This window comes from Littorina saxatilis, linkage group LG11 (assembly GCF_037325665.1).
Source record: "Littorina saxatilis isolate snail1 linkage group LG11, US_GU_Lsax_2.0, whole genome shotgun sequence".
In the NCBI taxonomy this organism is placed as follows: Eukaryota; Metazoa; Mollusca; class Gastropoda; order Littorinimorpha; family Littorinidae; genus Littorina; species Littorina saxatilis.
Window position 1 is genome coordinate 14,170,008 of NC_090255.1, and position 26,440 is coordinate 14,196,447.

The following is a 26,440-nucleotide window of genomic DNA, read 5'->3' on the forward strand; positions in this document are numbered from 1 at the left end:
CTCTCTTTTTTAGTCTCTCTCTCTCTCTTTCTTAGTCTCTCTCTCTCTCTCTTAGTCTCTCTCTCTCTCTTTCTTTGTCTCTCTCTCTCTTTCTTAGTCTCTCTCTCTCTCTCTTTCTTAGTCTCTCTCTCTCTCTTTTTTACTCTCTCTCTTTCTTAGTCTCTCTCTCTCTCTTTCTTAGTCTCTCTCTCTCTTTCTTAGTCTCTCTCTCTCTCTCTCTTTGTCTCTCTCTCTCTCTTTCTTAGTCTCTCTCTCTCTTTCTTAGTCTCTCTCTCTCTCTTTCTTAGTCTCTCTCTCTCTCTCTTTCTTAGTCTCTCTCTCTCTTTCTTAGTCTCTCTTTATTAGTCTCTCTCTCTCTCTCTTTATTTGTCTCTCTCTCTCTTTATTTGTCTCTCTCTCTATCTTTCTTAGTCTCCCTCTCTCTCTTTCTTAGTCTCTCTCTCTCTTTCTTAGTATCTCTCTCTCTCTCTTTCTTAGTCTCTCTCTCTTTCTTAGTCTCTCTCTCTTTCTTAGTCTCTCTCTCTTTCTTAGTCTCTCTCTCTCTCTCTCTCTCTCTTTCTTAGTCTCTCTCTCTCTCTTTCTTAGTCTCCCTCTCTCTCTTTCTTAGTCTCTCTCTCTCTCTCTTTCTTAGTCTCTCACTCTCTTTCTTAGACTCTCTCTCTCTTTCTTAGTCTCTCTCTCTCTCTTTCTTAGTCTCTCTCTCTCTCTTTCTTAGTCTCTCTCTCTCTCTCTTTCTTAGTCTCTCTCTCTCTCTCTTTCTTAGTCTCTCTCTCTCTCTTTCTTAGTCTCTCAGTCTCTCTCAGTCTCTCCCTCCCCCTCTCCCTCCCCCTCTCCCTCCCCTGCAAGAGGTCGGTGAAGGGAGAAACTCGATGCACCCACTGAAGTAGCGCTGTGGGTTTCCCTGAACCCACCCCGTCGTTAGAGAAATAAACGGTAAAAACCCTCTTTCAAATGTATGGGTTCAGACAAACCCGCATCGTCGTTAGAGGAATAAACGGTAAAAACCCTCTTTCAAATGTATGGGTTCAGACAAACCCGCATCGTCGGGAGTGTGTAGTCAAAAGCGGCATCCGGCAAAGGTTAAAAGGGGGGTTCCACTGTACCGTCCTTCTCATGTAACCCTTTAGGTCAGTGGCGAGATTTTGCTGATTATAATTTCGTAACTGACACCAGTGTTAACATGCAAAATCAATTAAAAACTGCACAAAACGCAGCCAGACTGTTGATTGTTAATACATGTTGATGAGGAAGGATGCTCTCGTTCCATGTGCAATGCAAGCCTGGGCAGAATCATCTCACACAGTATACTTAAATTAGCTGGCACAAAACTCTCCAAAGGTCAGCTACATCGTATGTCATGGTAATAACATTGAACATTTCATGGTGACATTGAACATTGAGGGCACTCAAGATCTCATAAAAAAGAATGGGCAACAAGCCGTAATGATATTCTACTTTATAACTTCTTACAGACATTCAAAAAAGTACACCTCAAGTTTGTGTAACAGTCAGTACAAAAGATACAATCACGACAAACCAAACCCCCTGTTCGAACCTTCATCATTACAAAATACGGCTGAAAACAGACTAGCCACCATGAAGGCCAGAATCAAGGTTTGTTCAGGGAAAACTAATCAACTAACAATTTCAGAGGCTTACAGAAACAGATTTAAATTAATGATGTTATACCAGTCAGAAACATACAAGACAATAACTTAAATGAACATTCCCAGATCTGCCAACCCTTGTGAAGCCTGAAGCGTAGCAATTTAGTTTTGCTTTTGTTTTTTAATTTTTAACATAGCAATAGCTGTTGAAGTGTAGTGTCTGAAATTTATTTGTAGATTCACATTTAAAATGATTTATGCTATATCGCGCAAGAAAATATATATTTTTTTAAAGTTTATTCAAAAAACAGTACCATAACACATGTACTCCCCATTAGAGAATGTCTGAAGAGAAATTTTTCAGTAATAGACAAGGTTTTATGGCCATATTCTGACTGCTACACAAAGTGAGAAGCAGAAATGAGTACCAGGACTCAGAAGAATGAGGGAACTAATCCATGCTTGTGATTATTTGTAAGCAAACAAATTGAAAAAACAAACAAAAAAAGTCTGTATAAAATAATATAAATAAAAAGTAACTCCACCCAAGTGTTAATACTACATTCTTCAAACCTCAACTGTGCTCCAAGGTTTTCAAGCCTGCCCTCTCCTCCGGTTGGTGCACATCAGCGTCACTCCCTGCAGGCCCACATGGGGCGACCACGGGCGGGGGCGGCCTGTAGAGCCAGAGGGCCAGCAGACAGAAGGTGATGGACATGACCTTGGTGACGGCCACGCCGGTGTAGGCGCTGGCAGACATCATGTCTGTGTTGTAGAGCCAGCAGGACAGGGCAGCCCCCGTGCAGTCCTGGCGCCACACCTTGCACGTGTTGTCCAGCAGGCGCCCCGTCAGGATGGGGCCCACCACCGTGCCTGCACACACAGCGCTACACCTGTAAGCCTTCATTTCATTTCACACCTTGAACGTCAGGACGGGACCCACCACCGTGCCTGCACACACAACGCTACACCTGTAAGCCTTCATTTCATTTCACACCTTGAACGTCAGGACGGGACCCACCACCGTGCCTGCACACACAGCGCTACACCTGTAAGCCTTCATTTCATTTCACACCTTGAACGTCAGGACGGGACCCACCACCGTGCCTGCACACACAACGCTACACCTGTAAGCCTTCATTTCATTTCACACTTTGCACGTCAGGATGGGACCCACCACCGAGCCTGCACACACAACGCTACACTTGTAAGCCTTCATTTCATTTCACACTTTGCACGTCAGGACGGGACCCACCACCGTGCCTGCACACACAACGCTACACCTGTAAGCCTTCATTTCATTTCACACGTCAGGACGGGACCCACCACCGTGCCTGCACACACAACGCTACACCTGTAAGCCTTCATTTCATTTCACACCTTGAACGTCAGGATGGGACCCACCACCGTGCCTGCACACACAACGCTACACCTGTAAGCCTTCATTTCATTTCACACTTTGCACGTCAGGACGGGACCCACCACCGTGCCTGCACACACAACGCTACACCTGTAAGCCTTCATTTCATTTCACACGTCAGGATGGGACCCACCACCGTGCCTGCACACACAACGCTACACCTGTAAGCCTTCATTTCATTTCACACTTTGCACGTCAAGATGGGACCCACCACCGAGCCTGCACACACAACGCTACACCTGTAAGCCTTCATTTCATTTCAATTCCTTTATTATCCAAATGCTGGGAAAGTCGGGTAGCTTCCTACCAGTGGAAAGCTAGCAGCAACAAGAGTCGTGCTACCCGGGTGTGTGCGTGTTTAGATGTAATCAGCCACCTGCACTTATGGCAGAATGAATGAGGTTTTTGACGTGCCACTATGGCGACACAGGGGTGTTAGTCTGCACAAAAAGTTGACCCGCATTTGTCCTGGCCGGGATTCAAACCCGTGACCCAAGGTTCATAAGTCCACTGCTCTACCACCTGAGCTAACCAGCCCCCCTTTTCGGTTGTATAGTGGAATCACCTTCCAACAGCTCCCCCCATATAAGACTTTCCCCCCTTTAAGACCATGATTTCTTAAAATGTCTGCCCATAACCCCCTGTAAATTCACCTGGCTACAAGGCTCCCTCCTTAACTCTTACCAGTTTGCTCCCTTACCCATCGTAAGCAAGCTTACGATGCCCCCCCCCCCCCCCCCCTGTAGTTTTCCACTGACCAATTATCTAATTATCAACAAAAAAATTGGTTATTTTACATTGGATGGGTTGGACAGTGGATAAACTCATATGTTAGACACACTTTATGACAGAAACAAGCTGGGTTTTTGTTATAAGTTAGTTATAGGAATGCATTATTAGGCCAAACAAAAGAAATAGTCTGTTAACGGTAACATAGGCCAAAAAAATAGGGTCGGTAGGTCGGGATTTTTTTCTCTTTTTTTTCTCCCCAAAAACATATTTTTAAGTTATTTTGCCAAAAAAAACAAAGACTTTATTTTTTTCTTTTTTTTTTCCCCTCCAAAAAAACATATTTTTCAGTTATTTTGCCAAAAAACAAAGATCCCCATGCCAAAACAAAGTCTAGGGTTGCGCGAAAAAATAGGGTCGGTCGGGATACCGTAAACAGACTATTTTTGGGGGGGGGCCTTTGGCATGCGTATGTCATGAAACGTCCAACTTTGACATTTGGGTGGGGGTATTCAGGTGACAATAATTTTTTTGTTTATCAGCAAAACTCAATAAAACTTTGCTATGTTATGTAAAATGAATGCCAAAACAGACTACAGTAGTTAGCAGCATATCTAAAATAAACTGAACACAAAAAAAATGTCTTCTTTGTGTTTGTCACGTGTTCCAAAAAATGGGCGTACAAATTTCAACAAAAATCATGTTGTCACCCCCATAACCTTTTTTACCTTTAAAGATAGCACAATTCTCTTTGCAAATATGAAAAGCTTATTCATTTTCCTTTCATTTGATATATAACTTTCTATATTTCATTTAGAATATGACCCCAGATAGCCACTCGGCAAGTAGGCACCAACAGCACTGTAAAATATGCCCTAAAACCCCCGAACTGGTAAGAGTTAAAATGTCTGCCCATAACCCCCTGTAAATTCACCCTGCTACAAGGCTCCCTCCTTAAAATGTCTGCCCATAACCCCCTGTAAATTCATCCTGCTACAAGGCTCCCTCCTTAAAATGTCTGCCCATAACCCCCTGTAAATTCACCCTGCTACAAGGCTCCCTCCTTAAAATGTCTGCCCATAACCCCCTGTAAATTCACCCTGCTACATGTACAAGGCTCCCTCCTTAAAATGTCTGCCCATAACCCCCTGTAAATTCACCCTGCTACAAGGCTCCCTCCTTAAAATGTCTGCCCATAACCCCCTGTAAATTCACCCTGCTACAAGGCTCCCTCCTTAAAATGTCTGCCCATAACCCCCTGTAAATTCACCCTGCTACAAGGCTCCCTCCTTAATAAGACCAGATTTTCTCTGATACAAATCTTTGAGGTTTTAAAAGGGGGTTCTACCACAGGGTGTGGCAGTCTCCTGATAAAAAATTACAAAACGAAACAAAAATAGGTAAAGGTAGACAACCCTATTACGTTTGGGAGAAGATGTGACAGTTTCATGATTTAAACAAATGAGAACAAAGGGAAAATGAATACAGTTCCATAACTTTTTTTTTGCAGGGTAGAAAATGTGGTAGTCTCTTGATTTAGCCCTGTGTTAGGTTCATCGTCACACTGAATGAATCTCAAAATGTTCACTCTTCTTTCATTGTGTGATGTTACTTCAACAGGAGGCGCTCCATAGATAACCCCCGATATCAAAGATCTCAACGACCGTTTGAGCAGCTTTGTGCAGGACGTCGCCATTTACCTGCCTTGCTGCGTTCATCTTCCCCGTCCCTAAACAAGGTTCAATACCCATTTGTAGCCAAGAGAACTCAGGAAAGTGCTCAGGAAAAAAATGGGGTATGAATATGCGGTGGTAGGAGATTGAGCCCTGACCTTCCAGTGTGATTGATGCAATTGCTCTGACCATCATGCCCACGTAGCCCTGAATCTCAGTATGCGTTCATGGGATACCTCCAGCTTCGCTGGGATAAAGCAAACAAAGTGATTGAAATAAACATAAATGGAAAATTTTTAATTAAATTTTGATTTAATAGATATACTTACCCAATTCTTATGAATGCATTGACTTCAGTCCCACATGCTAGATGTCGAAAAAACCACTCAAATTACCTGCCCTTAGTAGGGTGGTAACCAAGCTAAAAGCGACGCCATAGCCGTTGCTATGGCCTGACCTTGCTCAGTTACCCACAACACCCTGCGCACCACGTGAGCGCCAGCATCCGTAATAATCATTCGAGACTATTAAAACACCCCAAGGATATAAGACAGCGGGGATCGATGGGAGGGTATTAACTATAAGAATTGGGTAAGTATATTTATTAAATCAAAATTTAATTAAAAATTTTCCATTTAACGCCGAGGGCCGGGTATAAAAGCAGACTGGCGCGTGCCACGACCAGTTTGTGATTGGGTGCTTTGATGGAACGAGCTCTCGTTTGAACCAAGTTTTTGTAAAGTACGACGGCAGCAGTACAACAACAATCACAAAATTGTGCGAGTGATTACATCTGCATGAACACTACACATGCAGTTCAAAATTTTATCACAAACAACCTTCTAACATGCTTTTTCAGAAAAAAATTCTCACTCACCAAGTTTGAATTCAAAATCAAACGGCTGTCAGTCAACCAAAGTGGGCGGCGCCAATGATAGCCGTAGGCAACGTCCGAATCCTAAGAATAGTTCCTGCTGTAAGCACCCACCACCTGGAATACGTCATCCAGATGGCGTACGACCCCAACATTCCGGTCACTGGCGGCCACTGCCGCTGGAGCTGATACCTAACACCAACGTTCGTTGAGCACTGAGAAAGCACAGAGTTGACCGCTTTTTATATCCAGTGTTCATCTGAATTCTTCCTGCTACTTTTTGTCCGTTTTTATTTTTAATTTGTGAACATAATATTTTGTTTTGTTTTATGATTTTAGTGTTGAGATGACCATGAAAAGGAAATTTAAAATTGTTTTGAAAACATCAGGATCTACTTCTCAACCGAGACACACACACGAACATTCAGTTCAACCTTTTTGCAAACATAAATGGAATGCAGGCATTTAAAAAAAACACGAGCGTTACAGGTCTTGACGACTTCTGTCTATTCCCACAAATGACCCATGTAGGCGGTGCAAGCTGGATTTGGGAACCATGTCCGTATAAGAGATATCACACAGTTCGGCATGATGTCGCGTTTGTCTCTATCTTTACTCCATACAAATTTCCTTCTGTGTGCGTCGAGCTCCAGTGCGCTTTCTTTCTTCACAATGTATTCAGGTAGATTCCAGACTCCTCGGTGGTAAAGCATTGTCCAGAATCTTCTGTACAGGTCTTTTCTGTACAGATGATTTTTCCGGTGTGGTTCAACATTTTCCATCGGCCACCATCCTTGACGAAAGTCCTCATGCGTCACACAGGGCTGTGCAAAACAAAACGGACACCTTTCTCATCCCTCCAGCGCGGGAATATAAAAAGGCGGGTCCGGGTTGGCTGCACATTCCGATATTTGTGAATAACTAGTCGATCCCGCAGAATCAGTATCAACAGAAATATCAAAGTCAACATCACTTTGCTGGAAAAATGCCTCCAACCTGTCTAATTCATCCGACGAAAGTTCCACAGTCACAACGAATCTTTTTTTCTCAGCCATGATGAAAAACCTTTGTATGACCGAACGCTTGCTTCACGGCTTAGAATAACGGTTCCCTCCAAATTTTCTTCTCTTCGCCTGCAAGATTCGTCGACCAGCTGACCGTTTGGAAGAATCCAATTTGGATGGGTAAAGAAGCATCTCCATCATACCATGAATTGCACTTGCAAGGATGTCCAATGTAAGAGGCTCTACCCCACCCTTCACAATGGGATAACCCTTAGTGCCGGAAAACGATCAACCAACATGACATAGAGTTAAATATTCGCGCCAAATTCTTGACTAAGGACTTCCTAGTAAAATGTGTCTGGTCAACAGATTTAGCTCTGTAAACAGTAACTGAATTCAGGGGGTCCAGACGCATGCCAGCCCTGCCAAAGCATCTGCTGGCACTTTCTGTTACACAGTTGTGTCAACAAGATAACGGGACCTGCATGAGAAGAGTGTTGTGTACTGCAGAAGTAATCTCACAGTGTGAAGAACAATAATACACTCCCAAGTGTACATGATGCAATAATATTATAGCTGTACTTTAACCTATGTTATTGCGTTTACATTCACTCCCCGGCATGTATTACTGTTCTGCATCAGTGTTACGCTTTTCCCGAGTAAAACAGAGAGAGAGATAGAGAGAGAGATAGATAGAGAAGTGTGTGTGTGTGTGTGTGTCCAACAACCCTTTTTTTTTTTTACCCTACTATTATTTTGAATTGACCTTTGATGTTGTACCGCATTTCCCGCCAGGATGTTTTTAACGTCATACGAGCACACACTATACAATTAAAAGTTTGTTTACAAGCTCACTGATTCAAACTCTTTTTTCTCTCTTTATTTATAGGTTATTGAAATGAAAGAAGGCATACGTGAGAACATGCGCGCGCATGTGTGTGTCAGTGTATGTTTGTGTGTGTGTGTGTGTGTGTGTGTGTTTTATCGCGAGAGAGAGTGAGAGATGGATTAATAAATTAGATGCACGCACACGCACACACACACACAGAGACACACACACACACACACTACTACTGCTACTATTACGAGGAATGAATAAAATCGTCAGTCACACACACACTCACAAATCTTCGAAACCCGTTATCCGTAGCGTATGGTTTCACGGCTGACGAGCGGGCACAGCGCAGCTGTGTTATCTTCTCACGCTTACTGACCGCTGTGGTCAAAAATAGACAGCTCTGGCAGTTGAGAGTAACGCGAGACCTGCCACTCAGCCACCAATCCCAGGAAAGAGGCTCCGCCTATACCCATGGGATTTCTGGCCTGTTGGACCTCGGCCTTTAAATTACATATTCTTACTCCAATTCTTATGAATGCAGATTCCTCCTAAAGGTGGAGGGAACCTACTTATGTCCTTGTAAGAACCTGCCCTGCAGCAACTAAAGCCAGCAATGAACTGGAGCCGTCTAGCGGCGTGCAGGAGATATCCCGAAGATAGAAACCGATGAACACATCATCTGATCTCCAGTAAGCCGTTTGCAAAGCTTCGCCTAGGCGACCAGAACGCAACACGGCAATAAAGGAAGCACAAAATCTGTACCCGAGCTGTTGGCAAACTTCGCATAGGCGAGAGGAACACCACCAGCCAGAGAAGAACATCAGACTCTGGACTCCCTAACGCCTGAAAAGGAATAGAGGGAGGACTGAACGCCCCCCCCCCCCCCCCCCACCCTGTTCAAAACGCACCACTCATAGGACTGTCCTATGAATGTAGCAGAGCCTCTAGAGAGAGACAAATAAAAGATGTCTCTTTCGCCCCATTGTAAAGAAATAATAACCTGAGCTAAAGCTCGTGGTTCCAAAAGACAGTAAAGTCAAAAAGGGATTTAAAAAGTCTAACCAGACAGTTAGAAAATCTGAATCTCCCGGAGCGAGAATCCTCCCGAGAGGAGGGAATCAAACACCAGAGGATATTGACCAGGTTTCTGAAACCCCAAAACCTGGCCAAAAACCGTGAACAAACGGAACCAAAAGCCCTAAGGCTACATCCTCTGGCAAACCCCAAAAACGCATGCGCCTCACTGCCCTACAGGGCTGAGGCCCAGAGTAAGTAGAACAAAGTCCAACGCGCTAAACAAGGGGGAGCCTCTAAACCTCGTAAAACAAGGTCCTTTGATCATGCCCACAAGAGCGCCATGAGCAACAGAAGAGAGGCCTATTTGTTTCAAAACAGCTGAGATAGCCAAGACGCCGGAACCTCAAAGAAGAGGCCCAGCTGCCCAAAGCCAAAAACTGAAACAGAAGTGAAAAACCACCTGGCTTGAGAGAGGGGCGCTAAGGAGATGCACCCCCGCTCTATATCCCCAATTGGCCAAGGAGGCCAAAAAAGGAGCATACACAGATAAAGTGGAGGAAATATATGCTTCATGCCCAAAGACCAGAGTCAGAACCCATGATCTAAAACACAAACAGCCCGCCTCCAGACCCGTAAGCAGATGGGCCAACCCCTGTGCAAGCCCTGAGAGGACCTGTTGAGCGAGTCGGCCAGATCGCAGAGCTGGCCGGGGAGATATTCCCCTGAGAAAATGATTTAGTGTGAAACCCCAATCAGAATCCCTTATACTCTGTCTGACAGGGAGTGAGAACTTGCTCCTCCCAGATAGTTCACATAAGAAGCAACAGAAGAATTGCCCGAATGCAACAGGACATGCCTGTAAATAGCCAAAAAGAAAGGCTAGTAGACTAAGAGCTACTGCTCCTAACCCCAGGCAAAAGAGAAGCCCAAGGAGTTGCGTCTACATCACAGCCTCAAGACTGCAATTGCCAGTGCAGGCCCCATCCAGACGAAAACGCATCCATAAAGCGGTCTAAGTCCGGGGGGAAACAAAGCTAGGGAAAAAACACCCTGAGCGATCCAAAAGGATTCCAGCCACCTTCCCGCGTGGAGGAACCCACTCTGGAGGAGGACCCTCATGTCCCAGACCTGTGAGGCCGAACCCCCCAAAAAACTTGAGGAAAGACTAGAGGGCCAGCATAGCTATCGATACCGTCCGACCGAAGACCGGGTCTAAAGACCCCGCAGAGGCCTGCTCTCGTGCCAGTCTGGCAGTGAAAAGAGCTTAAAGCCTCCCTATTCTCTCTTGTGTGAAGAACAAACCCTCCAAGAGACAAAGTCGAACAGCATGCCCAGGTAAAAACCTGGGATAAAGACAGCTCGGAATTTTGCCTGGTTACTGAGAGCACCAGGCAAAAAGCCTGGTTCAACACCAAAAGAAAGTGCAGCTGACAAGCTGATTGACCTTGAAAAAGCTCAACCAGCCCCCGAGATAGTCCAGAGACCAACACCCTCCAGAAACCGAGCCCTTTCCTGTGTGCAGAAACGCAGAAGGAAAGCTCATGTGAGAGCACAGAGGAAAATCTCAGCCAAAGCTGAAAGCTCTAGCCCATGCCGACCCACCTCCCGCAGAGAGGGAGGAGACACTGAACCAAAACACCCCTTTGTAACCGGGAGCGCATAAACGCGCTGCCAGCGGTCCAATAAGGAAGGGAAAGATTCCAGCTATTGAGTAGGTTTTAACAACCCCCGAAAAAGCCTGACCCTTGCTTCCTGCAACCAGCGTGAAATCAAACCCCTTGTAAAAGAAGGGGACCACACCAAGCAAAAACAGTGTGGGCCTAAAACGTCACCGAGAAACTCCTCCGCTCGGTGACGACCCCAGCCCAAGCTGCCAGCAGCCTGGCTAAAGCCTTATCCAAGGCATCCTCCCTAACCCAAAAGAGCGTTCAGGGAGGATAAGATTGCCTATAAGAAAGCACAGAAGAGAGTCTCAGCCAAAGCAGAAAACTCCAAACCATGCCATCCTAGCTCCTCCAGAGAGGAGAGGGAGGAGTAACATCATGAAAACCCCATGTTCCCTGTGGTCTGTAAGCGAAGCCAGGAAACTAGCCCCTGGCAATAAAAAAGTCCGGATCAGACCCTGAGCCTGAAAATTCCCTGCTATCTTCTTCCGCACTAAAAGTGAGGACGAAGCAGCCTGAAACCCCGAAGCCAGCAGTTCCCTGCGTATGAAGCAGCGGGAAAGGTGTAGGCTGAAGACCACTAACCTAAGGTGCGGATCAAGCCAAAAAGTGTGGCATGTGGTAGGCAATCACCAGAGACTCAGCAAATGAAACAATTGCGAGAAAGCCTGTGAAAACCCAAAGCCATCCCGGAAGAGGAAGGAAGAGAGACATCCCCAACCTATCCGGGACAAAGTAAACTGCAACAGCAGCCGCTCTATGTATGGGAAGCCTACAACCAGTAGGCAGCCCTATACACTCCCCCTCCTCAAACAAGGAGTCCGAAACCTAACCACCAGTTGTGTAAAAACACAAAAGGAGGGGAGACAGGGGAGGTCGCGCACTAAATACTCCTGCCGATAACACCGCCAAGAGTGTGGATGAAAAGCGTAATCAGTCTCTGACTGCCAACCCAAACCGCCCACCTGAACAAGAGGTGGGGGGAAGAGGGGTTGGTAACTGGCACAGCTCCCTGCTGAGAAGGAGAGAGAGTGGGGAAACAAGACAAAGCCGGGCCCGGCGCGTCTTACCCCACCCGCTGTGCGAGAGAAGCATCCCAGTGCTAAGAACCAGACTACCTGGTTTGAACCACAACTCACCCCAAGTGGGGAGGGGGGTGGTCCAGCACAGCCGTAACCCCTAGAGGGGGTAAAGACTGAAACAGAGAAACGACCGTAAACGGCCGATCCTCACTCGTCCACCTGCCGAAGTCAAGTAGCCCCATCACTCACCCACCCCTAGGAGGGGGGGGGGGGGGGGGGGTGACCTATGCTGGCTAAGGACAATGACCACTGGCCAGGCGATACTATAGCCGAGTCCCCGCAGACCATTGTGAATACAAAGAATGGGAGACTGGAGAGAAAGAGTATGTTCTGTCTCCGCCTGTCACAGGTAGACAGCCGGCACAGCCCGTGCAGAGAACAAAACGGAGCAAAGCTCATTGTTCCCTGACCACTGTGCGAGACACCCTGCCGAGAACAAAAGAGAGTCAAGCTCATTGTTTCGCGACCGCTACCCGCGACAAGCGCGGGCAGCTAACACAGCCACCTGTCCCAAATGGAGCAGAGAAGGAGTATGTAACGTAGCCTGGAAAGCCGTACATAGCACCCCCGCTGTGTAGAAAGGCCTGAGCCACGCCATGCCCCAGATGGGGAGGGGGGTGGCTCGTCACAGCAGTAAGAGCGACGGAGAGAGACGAACCGAAAAACGGCCGACCCCCCTCCGTCCACCTGCCGTAGTCCTATAGCCCACCGCCCACCCACCCCGATAGGGGAGGAGAACGATTGTCGGGCCAGGACAATAGAGGCACAGACTGTGAAGACAGTCTAACAGCGCCCACCCCGTCCAACCCAGAGGGAGGGAAAGGGTGGAACGCTGCTCCAGCCCCCACCCGATCCTGCCCGGTGGGCGGGAAAGAGTGAGTCACTGATACCCCCCCCCACCCGAACGCGCCCGGGGGGCGGGAAAGGGTGGGAAGCTAACACAGCCCCCTGCCCCCAATGGGACAGGGATGGACCAAGGCCAGGCCGTGACTTACCGTGCCCCCCCACTCCCCCTTCCTCACGGTAAGGGGGCTGCATGACCGACCCAGCTGTGCTGTTTTAAAGCAAGCCGAGCGGCCAAAGCAGGCGGGGAGCAGGCCCCCTCTCCTAAAGGAGAGAGTGCTCGCGAACAACCCAGTCTACCAGTGGCAGAAAGGACTGAACCGAACAGGCCATTTGCACCAGATGACGGTGCGAAGCAGGAGCGCCCCCCCTATCCCCCCCCCATTGGCGGGGGGCTGCGTAACACACTGTGAAGTACCGGAGGTAATCAGAGTGGTTAGACGCAGGTAGGGAGCAGGCCCCCCCTCCTAAAAGGAGGGGGTGCTCGGAACAGCCCAGAGCCACCAGAGGCAAAAAACGGGCTGAACCGAACAGGCCGTTTGCACTAGACCACAGTGCGAAGCTGACGAGGGAGAGGGCGGGAACCGCCGATCGCGCCTGAAACAGCTGAGAATAAAGACACAAAACATCGTTAAGTCCCCCCCAAAAGGAGGACATTGACTGATTCCTCTTACGCAGAGAAAGGGGAAAGAATAGCCACACGGCCCCCCCCCCCCACCCCCCCCCATCAGTCGCACCGACGACGATCCAACAAAAAGTCTATAAGGAGCCTAAAGGCTGATTAACCCCAACAGGGGAAGCGAGCTGTGAAAGAACTGAACCCGCCCTCGGAGGGATAGGAACATTAAAAGAAGTGCTGTTTGACGGATCTACGACCCGCATAATAGGCAAATCAAAGTTCTTTGGCTACTCTTAGGTATAGTTTTCTTAAACGGGCTAAGAGCCTTGTCACCTTCCAGTCTCGCGCCAAGTTTAGCTTTGTTGTCGGCCATTTTAAGACCGGCGAAAAACAGTCACCCAGAACGAAAAACTTCTGCGTGCGTGTTCAACACAAAGCTATCAACATTTATACCAAACATAAACAGGAAAGATCTCACCAAAAGGTAGACGGACAGGTAGACCCACAAGAAACCGGCTAGTCTCACGGACGAGCAGGCATGCGAAGGCCAAAAGTGAGTGACAAAATTCCGACACGTCCACCGTGTGTTGTCGAAAGTCGAGAATGATTATTACGGATGCTGGCGCTCACGTGGTGCGCAGGGTGTTGTGGGTAACTGAGCAAGGTCAGGCCATAGCAACGGCTATGGCGTCGCTTTTAGCTTGGTTACCACCCTACTAAGGGCAGGTAATTTGAGTGGTTTTTTCGACATCTAGCATGTGGGACTGAAGTCAATGCATTCATAAGAATTGGAGTAAGAATATGTGATTAAATCGAACTATTTATTCACCAAACTATTTCTCATTTTCACAGAGAAATGAAACAGATGAATGAACTTACCAAGTACACGAACAATCATCTGCTTCAAACCTTGTGCAAATGTCTTGTTTTCTTCTGGAACACATCTGAAGAAAAAGAAAAACTGGTTTAATCTGTACATGCAATCACTATCTTGAGTAGCAGTTCAAGCGCACACACTCACAAACACACATGCATGCTTACACACAAACTCACACACGCACGCATGTATGCACTCACACATGCACGCACGCACACACACACACAAAGTGTTTGTTTTTATGTTTGCTTCGAACAGTGTTCAGTACACTTTTATACAGCAGTTACCCATTTTATGTGTACACTAGCACTAGAATTTGTGGTAATGGCAACTATTGTTAAGAGAAAGAAACAAGTCGCGTAAGGCGAAAATACAATATTTAGTCAAGTAGCTGTCGAACTCACAGAATGAAACTGAACGCAATGCAACGCAGCAAGACCGTATACTCGTGGTCCACCGCTCACAGCATTGGCAGTGAAATTGACAAGAAGAGCGGGGTAGTGGTTACGCTATGCTGCATAGCACGCTTTTCTGTACCTCTCTTCGTTTTAACTTTCTGAGCGTGTTTTTAATCCAAACATATCATATCTATATATTTTTGGAATCAGGAACCGACAAGGAATAAGATGAAAGTGTTTTTAAATTGATTTCGAAAAAAAAAATTTGATAATAATTTTTATATATTTAATTTTCAGAGCTTGTTTTTAATCCGAATATAACATATTTATATGTTTTTGGAATCAGCAAATGATGGAGAATAAGATAAACGTAAATTTGGATCGTTTTATAAATTTTTATTTTTTTTTACAATTTTCAGATTTTTAATGACCAAAGTCATTAATTAATTTTTAAGCCACCAAGCTGAAATGCAATACCGAACCCCGGGCTTCGTCGAAGAGTACTTGACCAAAATTTCAACCAATTTGGTTGAAAAATGAGGGCGTGACAGTGCCGCCTCAACTTTCACGAAAAGCCGGATATGACGTCATCAAAGACATTTATCAAAAAAATGAAAAAAACGTTCGGGGATTTCATACCCAGGAACTCTCATGTCAAATTTCATAAAGATCGGTCCAGTAGTTTAGTCTGAATCGCTCTACACACACACACACACACACACACACACACACGCACAGACAGACACACATACACCACGACCCTCGTTTCGATTCCCCCTCGATGTTAAAATATTTAGTCAAAACTTGACTAAATATAAAAAACCAGCTGCATGTACCTGAGTTGAATGGCGTCGCCGGGAGCCACAGCAATCATGTTGAAGCCGATGAGGAAGAAGAGCAGCACCAGAAACGGGTACAGGATGTCGCACGACTCACGACATGCTGATGACTTCACCGTGGCGTTGCTCATCTCTCCGTTGGCAGAAAATAGACAACTGCAGTTCGTAAACTGTGATGACAAAAATCATATCGTTTTTACAAATTCAAGGTGTTTTTTTTAAAATCCAGTCATCTTTTCTTCATGATTTCCATCACAGTGAGCCAAAACATGCAAGGTTGCAAAAGCAAGGTCTTCACAAGACGAACTCCCAAAATAACTCCGTCAGGGTTATATGGGTTGTGAAAGAGTGAATACCCTTGCTTTTTCTCTGACAAATAACTTCACATGTGCTCTTGTCCATGTGTTTCTGACACACCCCTTGCTAGCGATTGGTCCCTCCAGTGTTTTCCGAGTAAAAAGCAAGAGCATTCACTCTTGCACAGCGACCGGGAACACGGTATTGCACTGAGTGATTAAATACCTTGACATCATCTACTCAGCCACAAGGCTAAAATGCAATGACTGCTGTAACTGTGAAATTCTGTGACAGAAATATTTGAAAACAATGAGAAATAGTGTTTTATTGTATACAGAAATCCACAGGTATCTGCCTACAAAATAATTTGAAACGCTATGCAGTATCATTGAAGACGTAACAGCCACTCACCACACCCGCTTGCACTGTACTTGTGCATCCAGCATGGCAAGGTGAAAAGTACTGTGTGTTGTTCTCGTCACACACGCGTGTAAACACGTCTGTGTTGCAGTGACATGCTGCATTACAGTGAGACGTGAGACTGATTTTCTCATGCAACAAACTGAAACCAAACCAAACAAAAGAAAACTTGAAGAAAATGTTGAAAAGTTGTGAAAAAAGTAAAGAATTCAGTGAGCTAGTATTTACAAGTAACAAGAAGAGCAAATGCTCATACGACTCACCTTTGTCACATGTAATACGAATCAAAAACAAATTTTTTGCTGGTGCTTACACACACACACACACATCAAAGCGCACTATACACCTGGTTGTGAAGTTCAAAAAGAAGATCGACAGAGTATAAAACTTAAAATGTTGATCCTAACACAGAGCTGCAATGTTCAAGTTTGCAGCAAGGGTTAATATTATATCCCTTTGCTTATCTGTAAATAGAGAGGTTTCTCTGGAAAACTCATCAGTAAAGTCCCTGACTACATACTACCCGATACTCACAAAACACATGACAGACACACCAACTTTTCTATTGTTGTACTGCCATGCTGGGGGTCTAAACTACATACTCATCAATGCATGACAGACAGATCAAATCTCCATTTTCACTGAAATTACTAATAGTGAACAAAGCTGTGCTTAATACCTTGCTTTTAGTGCTGATTTTGACTACGGAAAGCACAAAATCCCTTTAGTTGTGTTTTTTAGAAATGTACTTTCTTTCTTTCTTTCTTTATTTGGTGTTTAACGTCGTTTTCAACCACGAAGGTTATATCGCGACGAGGGAAAGGGGGGAGATGGGATAGGGGAAAGGGGGGAGATGGGATAGAGCCACTTGTTAAGTGTTTCTTGTTCACAAAAGCACTAATAAAAAAATTGCTCCAGGGGCTTGCAACGCAGCACAATACATGACCTCACCGGGAGAATGCAAGCTTCCAGTACAAAGGACTAAACATTTCTTACATACTGCTTGACTAAAATCTTTACAAACATTGACTATATTCTATACAAGAACCACTTAACAAGGGTAATAAGTGAAGAATTTTATGGGTGAGAAAAGGAAAGTAAAAGGACTTTGGGGAGGCAGAAATAGAGAAGAAACAAGAAAAAGATCCTAATTAGGTTCACGGCATCGAGAGTGATGCGACCTTCTCTCAGAAGTTAGTAGAGAAGGCTCCCCCATCCACCACCCGGGGGACGCGCCTCTACGCCAATTAGGGGGCGCGAGGTAGAAATGTACTAAAAAATGTCAATTCAAATAGAAATTCAATTTCTGTTTGTGAAACTCGCACTGACCCCCTCCCCGACTAGATGCTTATAAAGACACAGGACAAGACGCACCAAATGTGCACTATAATTGCCTTACCTGGCTGAATAAGGTGACGTGACCCCCACGATTTCCTCCTGCCCGCAGTCAATCCAGACAATGGCCAGACTGAGCAAGGTCAAGATCATGCCAAGGACACACAGCCGTATCAGTCCTGGGATTCCCAAGTTCATGCGTTTGGCGATAAAGCCTCCCAGGAACTGGCCTGTTGCTGCACTTGGTACCACTGCCAGCCCTGCACACATCACACTTAACGCTACAGATTGTGACATTTTTTTTGACATTTTGATTCACTGAGTCTTACTCACAAGCACTGGTAGCAGACCTGTGAACCCTAATTTTGGCACATTCTGGGCATGAAGGCTGCATGTGTGCAGTATGCCAAAATGGACCCATATATAATCTTTTACAATTTTTAAATGTAATCAAACACAATGACGTAAAGTACACCAAAAAGAAAGAATTCTCCCTCTTGCCAAGACTAACAGACTTCCATGTAGGCTTTTGACGTAATTAGTTCACGTGCGGGACCTGATGTGAGCCTGGCCACACGCTCCTGCCCAGAAATTAATTCGTAAAATATTTGCAGTTTTTGCCTCCTTGCATGAAAGTCAATGAAACTTGCTATTTTTTCAAACGGATAGCTGCCTGAGGCTTGACTGAAAGCCCTACCTGGACATGACAAGTTCAGTAACTTCAAAAATGGCAGTAAATTTACTGAGAAAATAAAGAAAAACACTGAGATAAAAAAAAGAACAAAGTGTTTTACAGTAACAAAAGTAGCAGGAGTTTAAAAAGAGGGTGTTAAAAGAGAGGTTTGACTGCAAACCATGGTCTGACCAGACAAGGTGGCGGCCCAGGAAGCGGAGACGCGGAACTTGTTCTCGATCATCTTGGGCATGAAGGTAGCCACGCCCGACAGGGAGATGCCCTCCGTCACCATGCTCAGCGTGATGAACAGGAAGCAGGGGTTGCTCAGGAGAGACATGCTTGTCCGCACAAAGTGTCTCACAGACAGCTTGCCGTCTGGTGTTGGCGGGGATGCTGGTGTTTTGTCCTTCACCCTCTCCACTCGGTGGGTGTGGGCCTGGGACACGCGTGTCACACGAATTGTACCCGCCGCTGTCAAACGAAAAATGATGTTACAGTGAAAATCATGTGTGGTAAGATCAGTGGAATGGCTTCTTCACAGAGGAGAGTGAGTGAGAGAGAGTGTGTGTTCAGTGTGTGTTCAGTGTGTGTGTGTGTGTGTGTGTGTAGCAATTAACCATTTCTGCACACTACAACCAATCATATAATGTCCACTGCTGTACTTCAGAACAACCTACCAACACTGACATGTTTGGTGATCAATACACAACCAATTGTGTTCACGCTAAACATCAAAATCCTCCCATGGTAACCGAACAACCACAGCAACAAACCCCACTGCCAAGCTATCAAAAACAAGCAACACAGCCTAAAGATTTAGCACTGCCGGCAAGTTACTTCCCTTGAGTGGTTTACGTCATACGTGTCATTGAGACAAATTCTGCACATTGTTTTGCGTCACACTTAATCCCCAAAATGCTACGGAAACCTGTTCAGCTTGAGCTTGTAATGTATTTCAAGTATGAAGGAAACCATACAGAATTTATTGTTTCAGGAATTTGCTCACACAAAGTGCGTGAAAGAATGGATCTTTAAATTATTCTTTCTTTCTTTCTTTATTTGGTGTTTAACGTCGTTTTCAACCACGAAGGTTATATCGCGACGGGGAAAGGGGGGAGATGGGATAGAGCCACTTGTCAATTGTTTCTTGTTCACAAAAGCACTAATCAAAAATTTGCTCCAGGGGCTTGCAATGTAGTACAATGTATTACCTTACTGGGAGAATGCAAGTTTCCAGTACAAAGGACTTAACATTTCTTCCATACTGCTTGACTAAAATCTGTACAAAAATTTACTATATTCTATACAAGAAACACTTAACAAGGGTAAAAAGAGAAACAGAATCCGTTAGTCGCCTCTTACGACATATGCTGGGGAGCATCGGGTAAATTCTTCCCCCTAACCCGCGGGGGGTCTTTAAATTATTACGAGTCGATCATCTGAATATGTTTAAAACATAACTTGTACTCTTTCATGTGTTTATTATTATGGCACGCTCAAACAAGACGAAATCTTCAATGCGAAAACAACTCTTATGATCATCTTCCCTGAATATACAACAAAGCTCCCAGGAATGTTAATTACCACACACACTTCTACTCTCATCGGTAATAGTTCCAAACCAAAGCAGTCATGGGTACAGCAACCAGGAAGTTTACACACAGAGACAAGATAAATCTTTATTATTTAGGGTTATGGGATAACCATACATATATCTTCTTCTTTTTTTATCCGGCCCTTAAAGCCTGTTGAGGGATTTTTTTTTATTATTAGGTGAATACAGAAAAACAAACTAAAAAAACTCATATATCTTACCTGATACTCACAGGAATGTAAAACCAACATTTCTACTAGAATTTCTTCCGACAGACAGACACAACAGAGGGAGACTATCTTCCACACTCACAGGGAAGCTCGGCCCCAAAGCAGAGGATGGGAAAAGCCACCAGCAGGTTGACGCCCGCTGCTAGTATAAAGCCCAGCCACCACGCACCCACCCACCGCGGGTCTTCACCCGTCAGTCTGCACACCGTCACAAACAGGCATCAGGCCACTTTCAGTAAAGACAACTATACCCTGGACAGCAAAAACAAAAACAATGAAAACACATTCAGGTCCAAGCGTCCAGTTGATATTTGTATGTATTGACTGGATATTGGACTTCCCTTCTTTGAGCCATGTGATGTCAAAGGCAGACCAATCAACTCATGGCAAGAAAGTAAAGTGGACGTGGAAATGGACAACAACATTTCTTTTAGGAAATTGTTTTCTCTGGCACAACAGGTTTTTTGCTCTGAAAGACAGTTGCTTTTCTTTTGAAAATTGCAGTTCGGAAGAGAAAACTCCACTCTGTGCTGAAATCTGATCACAAAGGAAATTTTGAAGTTTAAACAATAAAAAAGAAGAGTGTTGGACAAGTGGAATGCAGAACATCACTTGCTTGGTATCCACGATGTCGAAGTCGACATAATAACTGAGAAACGTTCCCCCCACCACGTAGCCCAGGCCAGGCCCCAGCACCGCGCTCCCGTACAGGATACCTGAAACACACAGTAAGCAGTTTGAATTGTCATGGGAGTGTTCATATCCATGGAGACTTTGCCAGACCTAGCTTGCCTACCATTGCATGTGGAAGCCATCATGCATACAAAATATCTCTCTTTTTTTTTACCGTGACCTACAAAGAAACTGCAGCTGCACTCACTAAATAAGTTTTCACCCACTGTGTCATACCAGTGAGACCTTACAGGTAAATGTTCTGCAGCTGATAGGACAATGACGAAGTCATCAAAACAAACTTTCCACTCAAACTTCTTTGTTCTTCTTCATCTTGTCGATCATTCAGATGGAAACGCCGGTTCTCCGCGAAACTTCTTTGTTAGTTCTTTGGAAGACATGCAACAAAAGAGACAGAATTTGACGTGGCGCCATTATTTGCATTATGATGTCTTCTTGAAGTCTGCTTCTCCTTTGACGTCAGATACTTGACTTTGGAAGAGAGGGTATAAGAACAAATGTCACGGTTTATTCTTCTTCGTTCATGGGCTGAAACTCCCACATACACTTTTGTTTTTCGCACAAAGTTTTTACGTGTATGACCATTTTTACCCCGCCATTTAGACAGCCATACGCTGCTTTCGGGGGATACATGCTCCGTATTTTCGTGTTTCTCTAACCAAACAAACTGACATAGACTACAGGATCTTTTCTGTGCGCACCTGGTCTTGTGCTAGCGTGTACACACGAAAGGGGATAAGGCACTAGCAGGTCTGCACATAAGTTGACCTGTGAGATCGGAAAAATATCCACCCTTTACCCACCAGGCGCAGCCGGGATTCAAACACTCAAACCTTCCGCATGGATGGCCAGCGTCTCATCCACTAGGCCATTGCCCCCGTTGTTGTCCTTTCTCATTAAAGATGCGTACAAAATGAGATTAACCCAGGTAGAGGGGTACAAAATGAGACTAACCCAGGTAGAGGGGTACAAAATGAGACTAACCCAGGTAGATGGTGAACAAAATGACTCACCCAGGTAGAGGGGAGTGGAGGAGGGGTTGACACTGTCGTCAATGAGCGCCACGCCCACTGTGTAGATGGTGGTGCCCCCCACGCCGTGCAGCATCTGGCCCAGGATGAAGACGTACAGGTAGTGGGACAAGCTGTTCTCCTGCTCCACCTCGCACTGCTCCGCCGCCGTCACTGATGATACTGTGGTCGTTGTGTCTAGTGTGGGTAAAGGCAGTACACATTTGTATGTTCAACCGAGTCAGCTTTTACATCAGAGCTCATTCATTCATGAATGCAAAGACAGTATAATATATCAGAGTTAACTAGGAATACAGTGAAACCAATAAATGAGAGAAGACCGTTTCACAGCAGGTTTCATGGATGAAACAACTTGTATTTCATTAGAGCTCAGCATTCTTCATGGATGAGTCAGCTATTTCACTGAAGTTCCTGCATTCATGATTGATAGTACTCTATCAGTGTTTGTTTGCACAACAGTGAAGCTGGAACCCCCTTTTTAAGACCCCCCCCCCCTTTTTTAAGACCCTCTGTTCTTAGACTTTCTGTTCATAGCCTCTATAAATGTACCCCCGTTTTAAGACTTCTTCCTTTTTAAGACCTTATTTTCTCACATTTGTGGAGGTCTCAAAAGGGGGGGTTCCACTGTACCTGACAATAATCGCATGAGAAACTGGTCTTGCACAAAACACTGTTCGAAAGAGATCATTCTACAACAAACGAGAATCTCTCAATCTCATCAAACTGGTAACGCCCTCGCCACACATGATTGACAGACAAGTAAATGTATGTGGTCATTGGCACAAAATGGCGTCGAGTCAGAAAAAGTGATACAACCTCCGGAAAAAGTCTCTTGTTGATGCTTCTTTTTTATTTAAAATCGTGAACATGAAGAGCATTGACGAAGAAGGCATTTTTCTCGGCTCGGACATGACTCCGTAGCGTGTGGTTCACGTGTACGGAATATAATCGATGTTTTGTTGGTGATTATTGACGGTCATCTGTTGCAATTCTGTGACAGCTAGTACAGTGTGCTCGGCAAACTTTTGCATACTGTCAGATCACTGTCCAAAATATAGAAAAAATACGGAGATTCTATTCTGAAATGGTCGGTCTTTCCCTTGCAAAGTTTGAACTGCCCCGAAGTTTGCTGAGTCGAAGCTTACCGGAAGATTACCATAGGCTAAAATGTACGTCGTTCCCTGTCGTGAATTTCCGGCCGAGTGTATTAATGAGCCGACATTCAAACTCAACTTTCAGAACAACAAAGTTTTTGTTGATTTTCGATGAAAAATCATTCTTCTGTGTGAAAATGAGTTTAAAACACGAATCCAATGATAAACAGCGGTACGGGAAAGGTTTTTCGGCCAACTGCGTGATGCGTCGTGACGCGTTAGTTATGTACTATATTTTCTTCCGCGCATGGACTCGTTTCTACAAGGGGTGTGAACAAACTTTGTTTACTGTTCTCCAGCATGCGATCGTAGTTTCATTTGAAGAAGTCTGCGTTTGAAACGAACGAGGAATAAGAGAACACAGGAGGTAAGTGTCTTGTCGTGATTTCTTTGAAATGTGTTATGTACACAATGATGACCTGTAAGTTTTATCAATTTTGGAAGTCATATTGCTGTTTGAGACGTGTTTTGTTTGTTTGTAACGATGGTTGAGTGCAAGTCAAAAATATCGCGCGTTAAACGAAGTCTCCGATCTGACGCACAATAAAGAAATGTTATTTTGATTGTTCAGATTTGTTTGTTTGTTTGTTTGTTTGTTTGCTTAACGCCCAGCCAACCACGAAGGGCCATATCAGGGCGGTGCTGCTTTGACATATAACGTGCGCCACACACAAGACAGAAGTCGCAGCACAGGCTTCATGTCTCACCCAGTCACATTATTCTGACACCGGATCAACCAGTCCTAGCACTAACCCCATAATGCCAGACGCCAGGCGGAGCAGCCACTAGATTGCCAATTTTAAAGTCTTAGGTATGACCCGGCCGGGGTTCGAACCCACGACCTCCCGATCACGGGGCGGACGCCTTACCCCAAAGGCCACCGTGCCGGTTCATTGTTCAGATAAGAAGCTGTTGTCGTGACGGATAACGTACGATGCATGGTTAAGCTAATACAAATAGAATCTTTGTACAAATAGGTGGAAAACATTACTATGTTGATTTCTTTTGTTCCTGCGTTGAAAGGGACTTTCTGACGGGCTAGGAAATCGGTTGAGAAAGTACGGTGCGACGTTCATAACGTCACATCATGAGATTACTGTCTTCGGGCTAGGCGCAGAATATTTAACACTTTTATCAATGATTTTCTTTGATTTTCGTTCTTTCAGACTTGTGGTTCAATTTTTTGTTGTTCTTTGTGAATGACCGGGTTATGAGATTCAGACTTTTCTCTGTGGGATTCGTGTTTTCTTCCATGACTGCGTGTTCATAACTTCACACTCCTTTAGTTCGAGATTTGCTTGTCTGGCTGACGTGTGACATTATGTACACGTTATTAAAATCTTGTTCTGAAGGCTGTGCAGTAAAGAGTTCTTTACTACGATCAAATCTTGTTCTTTTTTGCTAAAAGAAATAAAAGCTGAAAATGTGCATAACGTCACTTCATATCGTTTTGCTGTGATGATAGCAGATAGTGTAAATTCCAAACATTATATTTATAGCAAGCATTTCAGAAACTACATGCATCTATAATTGCAAATCGTTTTTTCTTTCAGATCACAAAAGCTACTGCTGAGGGAGCCTGGGAGGTCTTCCTGAGGAATTGGGCTGTGGGAAGAGAAAATGGCCTCAATATGTGCAGAGTTTTTTTTTATACCCGTGTGCAACATCCTGCAAGTCTTCAAGGAGGACGACTACATGATGTCCCTTGAACACTGGGCTTTTATTTACAAGTTTTCTGCTAAATCTTTCTGGAGGCATACATGAGACTTATGGCTGAGACCAGACTTTTTTTGTGAGCTTCAAGTTTTTTGTTTACACATCCTGTTTTAACCATCTTCAGAATTAATAACTTATTTCACAATCATATTACACTTAGACTTTTTCATGTATTCTTGTTCCTATGTCTGTTGATAAAGAGTGATCATTTCCCAACTGACAAAATCTAAGTGAGCAGTACTCACCAGCACTCAATGCATGAAAGATAATCTCCTGTTGTAATGTTATGCATACATTCTCATTTTTCTTGCATTTTCTGATGATGATCTGAATTTATGTTCCAGGGATGCTAGTTGCTTTTTACATTTAGTCAAGTTTTGACTAAATGTTTTAACATAGAGGGGGGAATCGAGACGAGGGTCGTGGTGTATGTGTGTCTGTGTGTGTGTGTGCGTGTGCGTGCGTGTGTGTAGAGCGATTCAGAGTAAACTACTGGACCGATCTTTATGAAATTTTACATGAGAGTTCCTGGGTATGATATCCCCAGAAATATTTTTCATTTTTTGGATAAACGTCTTTGATGACGTCATATTCGGCATTTTGTAAAAGTTGAGGCGGCACTGTCACACCCTCATTTTTCAATCAAATTGATTGAAATTTTGGCCAAGCAATCTTCGACGAAGGCCGGACTTTGGTATTGCATTTCGGCTTGGAGGCTTAAAAATTAATTTATGACTTTGGTCATTAAAAATCTGAAAATTGTAATTAAAATTATTTTTTTATAAAACGATCCAAAATTACATTTATCGTATTCTTCATCATTTTCTGATTCCAAAATCATATAAGTATGTTATATTTGGATTAAAAACAAGCTCTGAAAATTAAGAATATAAAAATTATGATTAAAATTTAATTTCCGAAATCGATTTAAAAACAATTTCATCTTAATCCTTGTCCGTTCCTGATTCCAAAAACATATAGATATGATATGTTTGGATTAAGAACACGTTCAGAAAGTTAAAAAGAATAGAGATATAGAAAAGCGTGCTAATCCTCCTCAGCGCAACCGCTACCGCGCTTTTCTGGATTGTTAATGTCACTGCCTTTGCCACGAGCGGTGGACAGGTCTTGCGGAAAAAAAGCAATGCATTCAGTTTCATTCTGTGAAATCGACTGAGCTTGACTAAATGTTGTATTTTCGCCTTACGCGACTTGTTTATTTGTACCTTCTGTGTGTCATTTGTTTTCTTATAATTTCTGCCTTTGTAGGTGTGCATCACTCAGAATCGTAGGTGTCACAGTGTGGCGTTATGTACATTTGTATTTTTCCCTCTTATCTCTTACCTGCTACATGTGTTAACTTGTTTTCTGATTTAAAATGGTAACTGTGTCCCGTTGCTACTAATTTCTTTCTCAGATTTGTTGATCGCAGTTATTGTGGCACCATTTTTAGCTGATATGGGCACTTTCATCCTCTGACTTTGCGTGCCGTTATGTACACATAGGTTTCTTTTGCTGTATAGTGGATTTATGGTGGTTTCATCCACAACTTTTACTTCTTAAGGGTTCTTCTCATTTATTTGGAGATGTCCATACAATTGTTTGCCTGTTGGGTCAGAATGTTCTTGTTTTAATGTATCTGTTTTGGTTATGTCACGCTGTGATGTTATGAACAAAGTTTGACTGCTGCTGTTTTTTTGGAATTGTCTAGCCCCTACAGGCTATAACCGCATTTTGCTTGTTTGTCACTTTAACTTCATAGTTGTAAGCATTTCTAACTATATTTGATGTTGGTTTCATTCCGTGTGGT

At 44.3% G+C, this 26,440-nt stretch overlaps 1 protein-coding gene across 1 annotated transcript in view; it reads right to left on the minus strand.

Moving 5' to 3' along the window:
* Positions 1-842: 842 nt before the first annotated feature.
* The window catches only part of LOC138979814 (solute carrier organic anion transporter family member 4C1-like), a 29,706-nt gene continuing 4,108 nt past the window's right edge, over positions 843-26,440 (minus strand). The window contains exons 4-12 of the mRNA XM_070352554.1: positions 21,743-21,937; positions 20,644-20,752; positions 20,119-20,234; positions 18,402-18,683; positions 17,601-17,796; positions 16,193-16,343; positions 15,482-15,654; positions 14,250-14,314; positions 843-2,480 (exon numbers count right to left, since the gene is read on the minus strand). Of these exons, the coding sequence (XP_070208655.1) occupies positions 2,182-2,480; positions 14,250-14,314; positions 15,482-15,654; positions 16,193-16,343; positions 17,601-17,796; positions 18,402-18,683; positions 20,119-20,234; positions 20,644-20,752; positions 21,743-21,937 (1,586 nt within the window). The 3' untranslated portion in view covers positions 843-2,181. The remainder of the gene's footprint in view (positions 2,481-14,249; positions 14,315-15,481; positions 15,655-16,192; positions 16,344-17,600; positions 17,797-18,401; positions 18,684-20,118; positions 20,235-20,643; positions 20,753-21,742; positions 21,938-26,440) is intronic.